The sequence below is a fragment of the Seriola lalandi genome, unplaced genomic scaffold (genome assembly GCF_002814215.2).
Source record: "Seriola lalandi dorsalis isolate HSWRI2012SDOR001 ecotype SW California unplaced genomic scaffold, Sedor1 jcf7180002054773, whole genome shotgun sequence".
Taxonomy (NCBI): domain Eukaryota; kingdom Metazoa; phylum Chordata; class Actinopteri; order Carangiformes; family Carangidae; genus Seriola; species Seriola lalandi.
In genome coordinates, this window is record NW_019525326.1 from 58438 (window position 1) to 75980 (window position 17543).

The following is a 17543-nucleotide window of genomic DNA, read 5'->3' on the forward strand; positions in this document are numbered from 1 at the left end:
ACAAAAACCCGGAAGTAGTTTATGCTTCCACACATGCAGGCTGGAGTTATACTGTACATGTAGCTCACGTGCTTTAAGTTTTATCTGTTCTCTTTTCTTCACGTTTTAACAGCTGACACTCGATGATGAAGTGAACAAATGGCCGACATCTTAAACCCGGAGAATGAAGGAGATCTTCAGTCTCAAGTAAGATGTCTGTCCTCTGAGGACCTCTCATAGACTCAACACAGGCTGACAAGTTGTGTTTACTGCCTGTTTACTGCCTGTTTACTGTCGTATTGGACACACAGCAGCTGTGGGCAGGTGTGACAAAGGACCAGCAGCTGACAGGTCTGAAATTAATGGCACAAACAAACCTTTTCAGTATCAGTCTGAAAATCACAATGGTGCTATAATTAAAATGCACATGCATGAGCAACTGTGCACAGACCATAAAATAAAGAGGAATACACACACACACACACACACACACACACTCTGCAGGTTGCTCCCAAGGTGCTTGGATTCATTAGCAGTGAGGCCTGTGATGTTTGAGGCTGCACAGAGGCCACACATCAGCACAGTGCAGCCGAAACAGTGAGAAAACAACACACACTGACACCATTATAAGGAGACGTCATTAAACCTTTAGCTTTAACGGAGCTTCGTCTTTGTCGTGTAGTTCAGCTCCGGCTCGTGCCTCTTCGTGCACTGACATTACATTCAGATCACAGCGGAAAAGGAAATCATTGAAAATCACAGGAGGCTGTTTAACAACACGTACCGCTGTTCTGAAGATATTTCCACAACCGTCAAAGACTCTTTGGCCATTTGGATGAAAAAATATTTTATCTGCAGCACATTATAAAAAGCTTCGACTACATTTCCTGTCCAGGTATCCAGAGGTGTCACGTCTCTTTGCTCCTTTTGTCTGACAAAAGAATATTAACATGCTATTTTGTAAGAAAATATAAAAGAATAATAAGTTACACTGATGTAAATATAAATATAATGTACAAACTGAGCACAAACATGTAATTTCCTTATTCCACCTTTTTTTGGGGAGTTTATGAAACAGAATCAAAACTGGTGGAATTAGTTAAAAGTCTTTTTTTTGTCCTGCAGCAGAGGGAATATTTTTATTGTCCAGATGGTGGAAGACTTTGAGGATTAAAGCAGAAGCGTTAAAGCCGTGGTGTAGCACTGTGTGCTGTCGAAGCTTTCAGCACATCACTGGGCCAAACGCTGAAATGACTTTATGGATTAATTCATACTAGTCTACAGACCCACATTGATGTTTTGTATTTGTTATGGCCCTCTGTTCTTCAGATTGAAGAGGTGGAGGCTCTGTCTTCCATATACGGTGATGAATGGTGTGTTATTGATGAAGCATCCAGAATATTTTGCATCAAAATATCCAACGACTTAGACGAGCCCAAACTGACAGCATGTTTACAGGTAGAGGAAAAAAAACCTTACATATCAGTCACGTGTCCGTCTCTGCAGTTTGTTCTTAATCACGTTTATGATGCTTTTTTTTTCTCTAATTGATCAGATAATTCTCCCGCCCGATTATCCGAGCGCAGCCCCTCCCATCTACCAGATCAAGTAAGTCAATTTGCCTTTCAAACGTAATCTCGAGGCGATCTGATGAACTGATGGAACAACAACATGCCACTCAAAGACCCACTCGTCCTGCTCAATAACCCTCTGTTTGTTCTCGGCTGTTGTAGTGCGGCGTGGTTGCGTGGCCCTGAGAGGGCCAAATTGGCAAACAGCCTGGAAGACCTCTATGTGTGAGTGCCTCTCATAATGTCTGACTTCACGAGGACGTACTGTACAGTGACAACAAAGGCCTTTCACCATTGTTTCCCTGGCAGTCTGTGTCTCTTTGAGGGTCCTCCCTCATATATTTCAAAATATTTGAATCTCCACAGGGAGCACGTGGGGGAGAGCATCCTTTACCTGTGGGTGGAGAGAATCAGAGAATTCCTGGTGGAGAAATCCCAGAGCTCGGAAACAGGTGAGGTGTGAAAAATGAAATTTGTGCTTGAAGGTCGCACTTTTATGAGCAGTTCATAATGGCTTGAAATGAGACTTGAAAGACGCTTATCAGTGCAGCAGAGCTTGCTGTAGAGCAGCGAGTGCGGGCATTTTTATTGCACTCATTAGTTTTACTTGAAAGGTTGTTAAGCCCTGTCCCCCTTGGTTACTGTTGCTATGCCTGTCCAGCGTATGCACCACTCAAAATTCACTGTCCACAGATCAGGCTTCTCATATTTAACCAATAACTAATAATGACGACTGTCTGTCGCAAGTTTCAGCAGCAACGAATGTTAATGCTAACACTCTGGTAGAAAACTGTCTGTGGTAAGTTTTAGCAGCTGTAGCTTAGTAGCATAAACTAATGCTAATGCTAACACTAGTGGAAAACTCTCTGTAGTAAGTTTTGGCAGCTGTAGCTAGCTAGCATATACTAATGTTAATGCTAACACTCTAATAGAAAACTGTCTGTGGTAAGTTTTAGCAGCTGTAGCTAGCTAGCATAAACTAATGCTAATGCTAACACTAGTGGAAAACTTTCTGTAGTAAGTTTTGGCAGCTGTAGCTAGCTAGCATAAACTAATGCTAATGCTAACACTAGTGGAAAACTCTCTGTAGTAAGTTTTGGCAGCTGTAGCTTAGTAGCATAAACTAATGTTAATGCTAACACTCTGTAGCTTCCAGTTCCAGGTCTGATAAAAGATATTGTTCTTCACCTGGTCAAATATTAGATCATTTCTTTAAGACAAACAGTCCAGATGAATCGAGTGTCGTCCATGGAGGTTCTGCTGAGATGCTCCTGCATCAGTGATCCAGCTTTCTGCTGCGATCTGAAGCTGTTCGACAAACACAGAGGCCTGTAGGGGCGTTAAAAAACCCTGCTGTGTCTGACTGAATTAAGATAGGTATCTATGTAACGTCGTCTGTTACCGAAAGCCAAGACCAGCAGTGTTTTATTATTAAGGCAGATGGTCTCCTTGATAACAAGAAGCCTGAAAAACATTAACTATCCTTCTCTTTGTTGTGGAGCACAAATCGCCGTCTCTCTGCAAAGCATGTGGTAATAAGTCTGACTGTTTGCAGCACTTTAGCGCAGAGGTGCAGGTTTGACGGCTTGTTCCCATTCAAATGACACAGACATGGTGCAGAGAGAGGGAGAGAGAGAGAAGTGTGTGAGGGGGTGATAAGGCTGAAGACCCACATTTCACAGAAAAGGAAATGAAAGAGGAGTAAACAACAGCGAGGACATGAAAAGTAAAGAGAAATAATGGGCCTGATGATGAAGTTCGGTTGAATGAGAGCAAAGAAAAACCCTGAGAGCAGAGATTTGTTCACATAAATATGAAGGCCCACGTACTTTAGATTAATTCTGGCAGCATGTGTGTGTCCATGCGTGCGTACGTGCGTACGTGCATGCGTGCGTATGTGCGTGTGTCAGTACATGCACAGAATAAACAGTGCACACGTTACTCAGCTTCACATTATCACAGCAAGCTTTCTGGATTTGTAACCAGCTCAACTTTGCCATTTCCTGTCTTTGGGGCGTCTGAGGTCTCAGTTACTTGTTATTGAGAAAATGAAATGATAAGTCTGGTGTTTTTCTCATTATCAAATCCCATAAAAAAAAAAATTGAATGAATTGATCCAACTAACAAGTACTGTCAGTGAAATCCTCTGCTAACTTCTGCACTGTTAGTTTCCCTGTGATTCATTGAGCGCTGTGCTTCACTTCAGTAGAAAATCAGACGTAAACAAAAATATTCACAGAAAAAAAGGCTTTTGTTGAGCTCTGAGGTCTGTGCTTCGAAGCAGGATCTGAGGTTATCGAGGTAACTTCAGGTTTAACTCTGGCTTGTCAGTCCTACGACGGTGGTTCTCTTGTTACCGGGATAAATCACCATGGTAACTGATACTGAACTCCTAACCTGCTCTGATGCAGGTTAACTTCAGAGGATCAGATCAAAACCCGTCAACAGCCAAACTCCTGACCAATCAGATTGCTGGAAACACTGAGTCATCATTCCTACAGGATCCTGACGGGAACTAGAGAGTTTACAATAAAGTGATAAATAATAGGATCAGTAGCTATTTATATAAATCAGTGTTTGTTTTCCTGTTGAGTCTTTCCATGCGTCCACTCTGGTTTTCAAACAGGGTCTCTAACAAACAGAGGAGAGTTTATATTTATTTCTATCTCACAAAATAGAAATAAAATAACTATTATATCTTCATTTGAACTGAACACAGATTCTTTAATGGACAGGATGAAGCTTTTACTCTTCTTCATCACTGCAGCTCAGAATAAAAACTAAACCAACAACGGTCCACACACTGTTAAATTAATAATTATATATATAATTAATATGTCATGATTATAAATGAATATTTCAGTCAGACTGACTCATCAGATATCAGCTACTTTTCTTCTCTCTGCAGCAGAAACAGTCTGACATTAACTTTTTATTTAACTTAATATATATAAATTAACTACATAAATATAACGTATAACTTAATGATACCTGTTCTTATTTACAGTTTATTCTTACACTGATTTTAATCATTGAAAATTATTTCTGTTTCTTTTCTAATCTAGTCATGTGATCATATTATTTAAATTTCACCTTGTTGATTCTCACTTCATGACGTCGATACCACTGAGGTATCAGCGTCTCTTCTCATATTAAAACTTTTTTAAAACAAGGTGATAACCTGCTCTGCAGTACAGGTAATCCAGGACGGTCAATGTTAGGATCAGTTAAGCCAGATAACTCAAAGTGATCCTGGGTTTGTTGAACCTGCTTCGTAGTACAGAGCTGTGGTGTTGCTTTCAGCCGCAGCCTTCACCATGTGGCCTGAGAGCTGGAGCTCTTTCATCTCCTCGCTGTGAGTGCAGGATAATAACTGAACTGGGCTCTGATGAGTGAACCGACACTGTCATCAGATCTCGTCTCATGTGGACTGTGGTGGTCGGACAGTAACAGACCAATATTCAGAGAGTTTAGGAAGAAAAGAATCTGTGTGAAACAGTGAAAACGTGGAGGACGTGACCTCGTCCCCAGAGGACGTTATTCTCCTGATTGTTTTCCAGACCGCAGGATGGCGTTCACCATCCTGCTGCCACAAAGACTCACACCACTCCAAGTCTCACTCTTTCCTCCTGGTTGAGGATCATTACTGAGGCTTTTTTCAAAATGAAAGTTCGTCTGTGTCTGAACCCCCCCCCCCCCCCCCCCCCCCAATCTAGTAGATAGTGCACTGTATTTACCTTCATGTCTGAATTGTGAGTATGTGACTGAATCCTCTATATTTCCACGGCATGTTCACTACTTTCTGCTTATTATCCCACAATGCAATGCTCCATATTTTACAGGCATGAACACTGGAGTTGTGCGACTCAGCAGCTGTCAGTGATGACGCCAAATGATGATGATTAGCAAGTGGCTGAAATCTCAATTTACTGCTGACTTCTGAGTTTCTGTTAGACACTGCGGAGTGAAGGAGGAAACGATTCACAGACAATTTATTTGTGACATTTTCAAAGATTTACATCTTCAGCAGGAACCACTGACATCAGGGCTGAGAGCCAGAGTCAGGCTGGGGAAGTTGTCTAGTGCTGAAAGAAAGGGTTAACAAATCCTTGGTTGAGGTATTTTCCCAGGATTTATTGACAGTAACAGAAATGTAACAGCCTCACCCTGTAACCCTGGATTATTATTATATTATTATCATGGGGCTGGATGTGATGAAGGATAGATAGATAGATAGATAGATAGATAGATAGATAGATAGATAGATAGATAGATAGATAGATAGATAGATAGTGGACCTAAGAAAGTAGATAAATCTAATTAAATAAGTATATGTCTATGCAAATTAATTTTTTTTATTATTATTTATTATTTATTATTATTATTTTTATTTTATTTTTTTATTAATTACACTGCTGAGTCACATTTGTAGGATCTGTGCTGAAAATGATATTAGCATCTAAAAATCTATTAGTCAGGTTCTAGTAATTTATATCATCCATTATGAACTGTCTGATTGGTATAACGGGTCATGTGACCATTGGTCATGTAAAGGTAAATTATTTTGCTCAGGTTGCACCAGGTTTCCTTTAACAAGACATGATGTTTTGTCCTCGACGTGCTTCAGTGAATCAGCCAGAGAAGGTGAACATGACGTCTGAGGAGGTGGACGATGACGATGATGATGAAGACATACCTGACTTCAGGACTCTGAAACTGAACACAGAAAACGCACATCTCTTCATGGATCCTACGAACGGTACCGTTCATTTTGTTGTGTTGGATTCAGAGATATAAATTAAAACACAGCTCAGGTGTGACGTCTGACCTTTCATCGTGCAGGTGAAGAGCTGCCTCCAATTAAACACGGAAATCCCATCACAGACCGACGCAGCACCTTCCAGCCTCACCTGGCACCTGTGGTGACTCCCAGACAGGTACAGCACATGAGCTACTGGTGTTTTTCTAAATAACAAAATTACTTTATTTTCATCAGCTTGTCCAAGTTTCAGTAGAAGTTCCTTGAGGCTGTTGGAGGAGGAAGATTTTTCCCTAATTGAAACCTCGTCTGGCTCGTTCCTGCGAGATCTTCTCACTCTGACCTTTCAGAAACGCACCGGCTCGTCTTAAAAGCTTCCACCTGCTGTCAAGTGCTATTTGGACTAAAACATTTACAGACGCAGCTGTTAATTCAGATCTGAATAAACTGAGGCCTGCACAGGATTTACATGTTGTCTGGTAATAATCTGGAAGTGTTCAGTTCTCAAAGAAAAACCTTAATGTCTAAACTGCGTCTGTCTTCACTTGAAACACTCTGCCTTCACTGATCTCTGAGGATCAGTTAGAAACAGGAAGCAATGGGACACAAATACAAACACTGCAGAGGTGTTGTGTTTTTAAAGGAGCACCGGAAATGTGAAATTCATCGTTAACTGAGACAAATGAAAAAGGACTGGAGAGGCCGAGGAGGGAAAGTCAGAATCGTAGTTTATTGTTAAAATCTATTTTTAGCCTTTCAAACTCAGTTTTGTTTGTATGAAATGTGACTCATAAACAGGCTGTTTTGTGCATGAGTCAGACGGCACGTTGAAGTCATTTGCACAGATACTGCATCATCTCCAACTTCCTTCTTTTTATATTACGTCAGTGCAGCAGCTGTAGGGTGTGATACCTAGAGTGTCTGAAGACTGAAAAACACAAAAAATAAAACATCCTTCCCGCCCTCACACCTGCTGTTCATGGCCATATACAAAAGAAAGAAAAGTAATCAAGTTAATACGACAAATAAATAATACAATAAGGCGTCTAGACTGAAGAGTCAGTAAATAAGCAAATATAGTAAACATGTTTGACCAGATCTCGAGAATTTCTCTCAAGGTGTTATGGAGATATTGCGTTCACAAGGCCAAAACTGATGAGGTTATTGTGACCTTTGACCTTTAGCCACCAAAATCTAATCATAAGTCAAAACATGAATCTAATCTAATAATTTCATCCGTGAGTCCAAGTGAATGTTTGTGCCAAATTTGTTAGTGAGAAATCGTGTCCACAGGAATGAGACTCCTAACCTGGAAACAATATGGCTCCTGCTCTGAGTGTCTGAGGAGTTTTGACGTAGAAGTGCATGTGAGTGAAGAGGTGAACGTGTCCTGATGCTCATGGTTCTGCCTGTTGTGTGTTGCAGGTGAAAATGGTTCTGGAGAAGCTGTACGAGAACAAGAAGATCGCCAGTGCCACTCATAATATTTATGCATACAGGTCAGTACGGGCAGATATGTGCACAGTGGGGTCCAGAACCTTTGACTGGAACTATAAAGATATATCTGTCATGACTGTATAATGTAAATCATACTGACAGCTTCAGGGTATTTTCATATCGTGTCTCATTAGTGGAGAAAACATGAGATAAGTTTAGATGATCGAAGGCCTTGCTGTCTCTCTAAAGGCCACATTGCTGCAATTAAAGGTCAAAATGAAGGTTTTTCTGACTGTTGTGTATTGTGTGAAAAGGTGTGTGTGTGTGTGTGTGTGTGTGTGTGTGTGTGTGTGTGTGTGTGTGTGTGTGTTTGTGTGTTATGCCTGCCTGTGTGGGAAAGTGTTTTTTAGCATGGTCTAATGAAGTCGATGTGGAGCTGCTGATGCAGTGTCTGGGTGGTCATTACTCACGGGGGGAGATGTTGACATTTAAACCACTTTAAAAAGAAAAAAACGAAGAGGCTGTGACACCGACGAAGAGGCTGCCGGTGTCACAGCGTCATTTTCTGCCCAGACATGTTTTAATGCCAAGTTGCTGTGACTGTGTGTGTTACAGGATTTACTGTGAAGATAAGCACAGCTTCCTGCAGGACTGCGAGGACGACGGGGAGACAGCTGCAGGCGGGAGGCTGCTTCACTTACTGCAGGTTATCATTCTATTCAGAAAACACAAACATTGACCTCCACCAAACACATGACTCTTTCTGCTGCATACTAAACTGATTGTTGCATTTCTTAAAAAGGAAAAAACTGCCAGAAGAGCTGATGAATCAGTGCAGTACTCACAGCTTTCCCCAGAATTAATATGAGAAGAACATTGCTGAATTTACTTGCTGCATCCAACTTTACTTTGGCTTTGCATCCTTAATTGGTGTCTGCTCCAGGCGGCCTCGCTCATTTCCAGTCTGCATAATGAGGCATCTGCTGTGGCTTTTAAACTGGGGTGGTTATGAGCCAGGAGCTTCCCACTGCCTCCGACAGTCAACTTCAACCTCATGTTGTCTGTGGTAAAGTTGAACCAACATCTCTCTTACTTACTGCTTCAACAAACACTGAACATTACAACCATCTACAACTGCAAAGTATAAGCTAGGTGTACCTAATAAACTGCCAAGTTCACTACCTTAGTTTGTTAGCAACATGTTTTAAACTATGTAAAAATTCTCTGCTATGATTCATATTTTATTTAATTTGGTTTTCCCTCATAAAAAGTGACTTTCTCCCTGACAGATGAAAGAGCAGCGCGTCCCGCTCAGAACGGTTAGTTTAGTTAATCGTTTATGTTGTTTGTTAGCTTGTAACTGTCAGTGGCTGACACAGTGTTAGCAGCTGTGCTAATGCTAACTCTCGGTCACAGGTGAGAGAGCAGAGAGTATGAAGATGGTCAGAGGAGGAAACATCAGAGACTCAGCCACATGTTTGAGCCTCAGTCAGACCCAGACTCAGAGGAGGAGTCTGAGACCAGAACCAAACGGATCAGAGCAGTTAGCATATTTAGCATCTGTTTATGTTGTTTGTTAGCTTGTAACTGTCAGTGGCTGACACAGTGTTAGCGGCTGTGCAATGCTGACTCTCTCTCTCTCTCTCTCTCTCCGTACTGACGAGGTTTCAGGTTTATTTGTTTGTATTTTTTCATTGGAGGGGGTCTTTAACAATAAACATAAATAATAATAAATAAAGATGGGATTGTTATTAGTTTTGCAATTTTTCATAAACCATAATAAACCAAAGTGTTCAATATTTAAACTTTAACCTAAAGATGTTGCTAGACAAACTGACAATATCCCAGTGTTGTCCCACCAAAAGTCCAAAGACCTAAATTCCTTGATTTAAACTGATATAACACAGAGAGAAGCAGAAAATCCTTGTGTTTGAAAAACTGGATTTAGCAAATGTTTTGGAAAAATGAATTAGGCAAAAGCAATCAAAGCAGTTTCCACTTCATCTTTTGATTGGCTGAGTGATTATTTGACTAATTGCACACATTAGTCACATTAGTTGAAATTCATTATATCATGAAAACATCACCAAGAGTCAAACCACTTTGCTTAAGAGACATTTAATTGCGATATAAGTGCGAAGTAATTATCATCATGTTAGGGGTAGTGTTGATCTTATTGTAGCACATCGTTATCATGGTCTCTGCTGAATCAGAATCATGGTGTGAACTTGTTGAGTGGCTCATCCTGAAGGCAGAGCCAGGCTTTAATTTATGTGAGTGTGCTGCTTGAGAAACATACTGTATGACTAAATACACAGAGTCTTTACAGGACTGCACTAGTAAAACACACACCACTAGTATTTCCATAATGTGTAAACTTCCACTCTGTGACTCTCCAGGGAGAATCACTCCCACAACAGTAACTTCACAGTTATTAATCTTTTCATTTCACATATCAAAGAGACACTTGTCACCGGCTTGTGCTGTCAGATGACACTATGATTCATACGCACCCACACACCCACACAACACGAAATGTGCACTTGTCCACACACTTTTTGTGTCCCTGTGATATTGAATGAAGGCCAGTGAAAGGTTTGTGACAAAACAGAAAGTTTGCTGTAATCGGAGCTCGGTGATGACTTGTAGTCGTTCTGTGATCCTCATTACCGGAGGGTCCAGAGTCATGTCAGCACTTTTCCAGATGAGATTTATGACTCAAGTTAAAGTTCATACTCATTCATAAGATGGCGGCAGTCGGCTCGACCGCTGTGACCCTTTTAGAGAGATAAATCAGTGTGAAATACTGCATTGGATTCTTGGTGTGTGTCAGAAACAGCAATCTGTTGCTCAGAATTCAGATGAATCAAACTTTGACTAATTCAGTGTTCCCTCCAAAACAGTCAGACACATTTTTCATAAATGAGAAAAAAAAGCTACAAACTTGCTGAAGCTTGCAAAGGAGTATGCAACTTTTATCTATCTCTGATCTATTTTTCAGCCCCAGGAAACATTTTTAGTCTCATGCATATGTCACGGCTCTTCACATTAAAGCTGCCCTGATAATATTTTCTTATATTAACAGTGGCTCTGATGACTGTGCAACATGAAAGTTGTCGTCTGTAGTGAGGAAACCATAGAGAATTATCACCAACCCTGTGGTTGACCTCAGCTGTACTCGGCATTGTTGTGTCTTTCAGCTCAACCCACATTAGTTTTGTTGACAAATGCAGGCAACTGTTTTGAAGAAGAAGCTTTGATAAGTCCAAAGTACAATGTACCCATCTGCAGACAGACACAGTTAGCGGCTAGCTGGTCAACATAAAGTAAAGAGCCAAACGTTTCCCCCAGGAGTTGGTAGAGACCAGAACAGAGCTAAAAGAGAGGGAGTATTGGACTCACAGTTGTCATATGGCCAGTAACACGAGTCCAAATCAGTCTGCTGGATGGATAAAAAGTTTGCTAATACAGATGGATCAACTGCACAAAGTGATAATATGACTGTTGTGTTTCTAGCTTGTTGCATTGTCCCAAAGTGGTCAGGTTTAAATTAGTATTTTATCCTTTTCTAACCATCTGAATAATGGTGCTGTCAACACAACTAGTGTTTTAAACCAAAACGTCAGTCAAATGCAAACTCAGCCACATCCCCTCATATATGCTGTTTTTGGGTGCTGCATGCACAAATGTCCGTGACTGACTGAGTGAGTGATGAAGTTACACCATTGGTCGGCCAAATGTTGGACTTTTCCCATTGGCTGTTGCTCTTAAAAACAATTTGATTCAAACAGTTTCAGTTACTTCATCAGGGCGTGTTAACAGTTGATCTACAACTGTATTCAACCACTGTATTTCCTCAAATAGTGACCTTTATTTACCTCAACTACAGAAGGTAACAGGCCTTGTATTTCTAATTTCCCTGTTTTTTATATGGACAGCTCGGGTGGCATTGGTGAGGATTGATTACATATGTAAGCCCAGTCCGCTCTCAATGAATGAATGACAGGCACTCGCTCAGGGACGGTCTGTAGTGCAAACAACAACAAAATCAGAAATGCACTCTCACTGTCGGCGCTCGATCTCTTATGACAATAGTCTCTTTATTTCTATGCTGACAGCTCGTTGTTGCATTTTGAGATTATTTTCTATTAAATATTGCAGTTTATGAATAATTGTTTTGGCAGGCCGTGGCCTTGTGGTGCTGTCCGTGGTGCTGAAATGGGGATTTAATTCTGGTATGTTAAATTAGCATTTAAGCTTTTGTTTATTGTCTATGATCGCATCCCTAATGAGTCCGCATGAGGAAAGGACAAGGCAGATGGTCAGACTGGAAAAGAAATTCTGCCCTGGACTGGGGGGGGTTCTCAAATGGCATCCTGCCCACACCCATATGTGAACTAGCCATATGCTAGGTTTTCACCTTGTCTTGTTTTAAACATGTGGACATATGAGCAGATTAAAAGACGCACTATCAGGTCACTCAGGTCGCGTCCTGCAGCTGACTGACCAACTGTAACTGGAGTGATAGCATCAGGTCCGCTGTGTTCCTGCTTTTCCCTCAACTCACTGATTAATCTTCTACTTGTGACTCTCTCAGTGTGCTGAGCAATTTACATGAAGAGCTTTCTCCTTAATCCATTCTTCTCCAATCTCATTGCACACCCGTTTCCTCATTGATATTTGTGCTCTCTGCTCGTGAATGTGGAAGTGTGAGTTGATGAATAAAAGATGAATAGTGATGAATAGTGTCGGCAGCCAGATGCAGATGAGATGACAGATCAGTCATTTGAGCCAAATCATCCCTTTTATTTTAAAGGAATAGTCTGAAATGTGTGGAATTACTTTATTTTCTATTTACTTGCAGTTTGATGAGATTAATGTCAATGAATCACTGCATGTTCAGTAGAGAGGACAAGATTAGCCCAAGGAGGTCAAAGGAGACACCTAGTTGCTGTTAAATGCACACAATTGCCTTATTTACAGATAAAAAGCAACATTAGCATTCATTTAGAGTCACCTGATGAATAGGCCCAGTTTCACTTTCCTATTTGCTCTGTTTGTACTCTGAACCACGTCCTGAGAGATTGTTTGATTGCTGTTCGTTGTCGGAGCGGGACAGGTAGCGCACAGTGGTTTGAGCTTTATTGATGAAAACAGCTGGCTGCTGCATCTGGAAACAACACTTATGAGAACGCTGCAAACCAAAACAGCAAAGTTCCCTGCGGGAGAATCATAACTGAGGTTAACGACACTGAAACAGCCTGTAGAGCTGAGGGTGATAATTATCTGTATGGAGTCATTTGACCCACTGTTAATATGATGATTACAAAAACAGTTCTTGCACATCCCCAAGTCTCAGCAACAAAAAGATCTTAAAAATGCCTTTTAATCCATTTATTGATATAGAAAAATATTGATTAGAGAAGTTTTAGTAGTTTTTTTTTACTCCATTGTTTTAATGGTATTTTTATGGTTGAATATTTTGAACATGTCTTATTGGTTTGAGGATTATATTTTTACGTTGTTTGAGTTTACATTTATGGTTTTATTTCATATGATTTTACAGATGAATAAGTTGAACCTTAAACATGTCCCGGATCTACAAATTAAACACTCAGATGAAAGTGAAACTGTGTGGGAGACTGGCAGCTGAGCCAGGTGTACGTAATGAGGACTCATCCACTGTATCGCACCTGGTGTGAAATATCTTGCTGCTTGAAAATGGCTGCCAGGGAATGTTGTTATGTCAGACTTTAATATACTTGTCTCTTTCCTGGCTCCCTCAAATTCACACTCATTTCACATATAGCTCGTCTGTCTCTCACCACAGATCCTGGATGTGCGTAACGTCATGGTGGTGGTGTCTCGATGGTATGGAGGTATTTTGTTGGGTCCTGACCGCTTCAAACACATCAACAACTGTGCGAGGAACATCCTGGTGGAGGAGGGATACACTGCCTCCTCGGTGAGACACGCTCTGGGACTCTTATATATATTGCTCTGTCATCTTCCTCTGACACATCATCCGTCAAGTTTGACTTTGGTGTCAGTTTTCTGATGCTGGAAACCATCTGGTATCTTGTAGTTCAGTTGACTTACAGCCCAATCTTGCCATAGAGTCAGAGGTATTTGAACAGTGTAGTTACAGGTAAGTTATAGATGTATTATATTGATATATAGAGTGTCTGTTCGCCTCGCTTTGTGTTTCCACAGTAGCTTCTCAGCAGCTGTCATGTTACGTTGGTTCATTTGAAGTGTCTGGTTGCCACTTGTTCTGGAGATCAAACACCTTCTCTTTGCTTTCACCAGCCTGAAGTTAAGTCCAGGCTGCTTTGAAGCTTGTGTTCTGCGAAGTTATTCCATAGATAGCATTATTCACCCTTGAGCTGCTGCCTCAGATAGATTAAAGGCACTGCAAACCTATTCTTAAACGTATCCTACTTCAAAACTCCATCAACTTACTGTACAAATCCACAGTTTATTTCATTCCCATCCTGACAGCAAATTAGAGGCCACTGTCTGCAGGCAGAGGGACTTACAACATCTGCAGAACGGCTTGTTTCCAGTTCATGAAATTCTTTAAAAATAAGCAATAACCATTTAAACAAATCCAAGACAAACAGTTTAGTTTTTGTCGGCCTTCGCTGACTGAACTATATCCAGGGTCTTTTGATTTGACGGGTCAAAAATGAAGATTAAACATTTCAAAAGACATTGTGATGTGATGTTTAAAGTTGAGATGATGTTCAGATGTCACCCTGACGTAAACCACATTTCATGGCAATCCACCCAAAAGCTGTCAAGATATCTTACAAATGTCCACCTCCTGGTGTTGGGTTTTGTAGTGTTAAAGACATAATGCAGAAAATCCAAAGGAGGAAAAAAGGTGATTTATTAAACAAAGAAAACACTCAAAAGTCTCACTTGATGCAGACACAGGCCCCGGAAACACAAGTCCAAAAAAACAGAAACACATGGAGACACTGAGGATACTCAACAGAAGTAAAACAGAAAATCTAAGCACTGGAGCGCGAGACACAGGGAAACAGGCGGGAGGCAAGGGTAACTGAACACAGGTGAAACCCACTAGGGAGAAAGACAGAAAGTAAAATAACCACAAGACACACAAGGGAAGTCATTCCAAAAATAAAACAATGACAAAATCAGATGATTACCAAAGTCATTAGTATTCATCCACTGGGAACCACGAATGCCGTGGGAATCCATCCATGTTTTAACTGTTAATCTATTTCAAGTAATTGTTTTATGACAGTAGGAAGATGTGAGAAAACAAGGGGAGAGAGTTGAACAACACACAACAAAGGTTCCCAGCTGGATACAAACCGGGTGTGTCGCAGTTCATGGTCGCCGTTTTAAAGTGTTCCCTAATCCGTCTTATAATTGTCACGATTTTTATGTCTCAGCGCCGGCGACAGTCAGAGCCGGCTATTGTTTACGGGTTGTCCATCGGGTTGGACGTACGTATGTCCCATTCTCTTGGACACGATATCTCAGAAATGCCTTGACTTCTTCAAATTTCGGCACAAGCATTCACTGGGACACAAGGATGAATTGATCAGATTTTGGTGGTCAAAGGTGAAAGGTCATGGTGACCTGAGAAAACACTTTTTAGCCATTACTCAAGACGAGACAAAATATGACACAATCACAAAAATGGTTCATAGATTATTTGACTCTGGATAAACAGGGATGTAACCTGAAGTGATGGACTGACGAACATGGCCGACGCTGCCATCTTGAGTAATGCTGCTAACCTAGACTCTTGGAAAAGAGGAAGTGTTTACAAGGAAACAAAACAGGACCCAGAATTGACCCTTGAGGTACACCCTCAGCTCTAGGTTTAAATCTTCATCTAGTAAACATGGAACTTTCTATTGTCTGAGTGAGAAACAAAACAATTCAGGTCAGTTCCTGATGTATGTGTATAAGTATTAAACACCGTACAATACCTTCAAGATATGCTAGCTGAAAGATATGCTTTCAGATAAAGACTAACTAGGGAACAGGACAATAATTCTGTGGAAAAGTGAATGGAGATAGTTTTACCACAGGTAAATGTAAAATTAATAAACTCTCTGGAAACTTGGATTGGATCCAGGAGAAAAATGGACAGAGACAATAAGAGCTGAACCACCAGTATTACACAGGACTGGATGGTTCCACAGCCAGAGTGCAAACACCATGTGACTTATGAAAGAGCTGCATGAATATTAAAAGTTTTCACGTTTAATTTTAATATTTATCATCCTGCTGTATTTTAGAGAATTATCATCTGCGCTTGCCTTTTATTATAATTCTAGAATATATTAAAAACAGTTTGGAGCGTACCAATCAGCACATTATAAATTACACATTTCCCTAACACAGAAAAACACAGCAGGAGTTCAGGCAAAAAGTGTCAGGGGTTGTAAAACACCACTCAAATATTAAACATGGAAAAAGCATTGGCACCATTGAGGTTAGCGCTGATGTAAGATAATTATGAGTCTGTTCGTTGTCTAATCCTTTCCTCTTGTTTCACAGGATGCAGCTGCCAAGAACAAAAGGCCAAAAAGCAAGAAGACAAAATGAATTTCAAAAGAAGAAAAAGAGACATTTGTGCAGGTTTCGCTTTTTAATTAAGTGAAGAAGTTGTTTTCAGCTGATTTGGAAACGTCTGGAGGGAGACAAGCGTTGATTCATGCAATTAGAGACAAATTATTCAAAATAACTAAGGTACTAAAATGTCTCCAAGGAGTTTTGAGTTGTTATTTCAGCTGGTCGCTTTAACCTTAGAATTTATATTGCACCATTTTGACAAGGAAGCCTTGGAATGAAATGTTGGAATGAAAACGTTTTTTCATTAAAACAACCAAACAGTGGGGATTTGTATAGAAACTGATTTTGACATAAACAGTGTGGTGTTTATTGATCTGATCCATCAGTCTCACACAATAGGATTATTGAGCCACATGATCATTACACACCTGAATGAATGAATATTTTTTTACCATTCATTTTGAATTCTATCACTTCACTCTGTGTGGATGTTGATACGATCCTTGCTCTGGTAAATGTTAATTCAGCTGAATCTGGATCAGAATGAAATCCAGACACAGTTCATTCAGCATGTACAAGAAATATGATCAGACAGAATGAAGTTCCCGTGTCTACAGACACAAACACTCACACGTTCATGTTCACAACTGCATTTAACATCCACTTGAGACCTGCTTGATATTCAGGTTCGCATCGCAGGTGCTTGTTCCCTCAAGGCTTTCACCTCCCTCCGGCTCCTGTGGGGTTTCTGTCACCTTTCTGTTTTGGTGTCACTTGATCCCTGGAAAGAAACAATCTGCATATTAACCACTGCAGCGGCGGCTTCAGGCAGCAGAGCACGGCTTTCTAAAAATGTCCAGGGTTCATCTGCGCACTTGGAAGGTCGTTTCCACCACCTCAACCCAACTATTGTGGTATAAAAAACAATGGACTTTTATCTGTTCAGTAGCTTCAGGGAGTAAAACTCATGATCCAATAAGGACATTTCATTTGAATGATAACACAATAGATTCCTGAAATTTCCTCCATGTCTGAGCGCACAAAGCTTCCTGCTCATTTCGGCCACTGAGAATAATCACACTTGGATTAGTGGCAGTGTCAAAGTGTCAAAGTAAAGAGCAAGTGCTAATCAAACACAGTCTTAATAACTGTCCAGATAAAGGAGTCTGTAGCTAGCTGGCAGCTAGCGTGTGATTTCACCGTCATGGAAAGTGTCAACCGGGAAAACACTGTAACAC

General features: G+C 40.6%; 1 protein-coding gene across 2 annotated transcripts; it reads left to right on the plus strand.

Annotated features, from left to right (window-relative positions):
• The first annotated feature begins 10 nt into the window (after positions 1-10).
• impact (impact RWD domain protein) lies at positions 11-16648 on the plus strand. 2 transcript variants are annotated; one of them, XM_023425341.2, is made up of 11 exons: positions 13-186; positions 1309-1437; positions 1535-1587; positions 1713-1775; positions 1917-2002; positions 6178-6309; positions 6393-6487; positions 7735-7808; positions 8362-8452; positions 13577-13711; positions 16291-16648. In XM_023425341.2, the coding sequence occupies exons 1-11, from the start codon at positions 139-141 to the stop codon at positions 16336-16338; spliced, it is 954 nt and encodes a 317-aa protein (XP_023281109.1). In that variant the 5' UTR covers positions 13-138; the 3' UTR covers positions 16339-16648. The 2 variants fall into 2 exon arrangements, with proteins under 2 accessions (XP_087035169.1, XP_023281109.1); XM_087179043.1 differs by lacking the exons at positions 13577-13711; positions 16291-16648 and adding an exon at positions 9036-9484 and having other exon boundaries at positions 11-186.
• Positions 16649-17543: the final 895 nt, after the last annotated feature.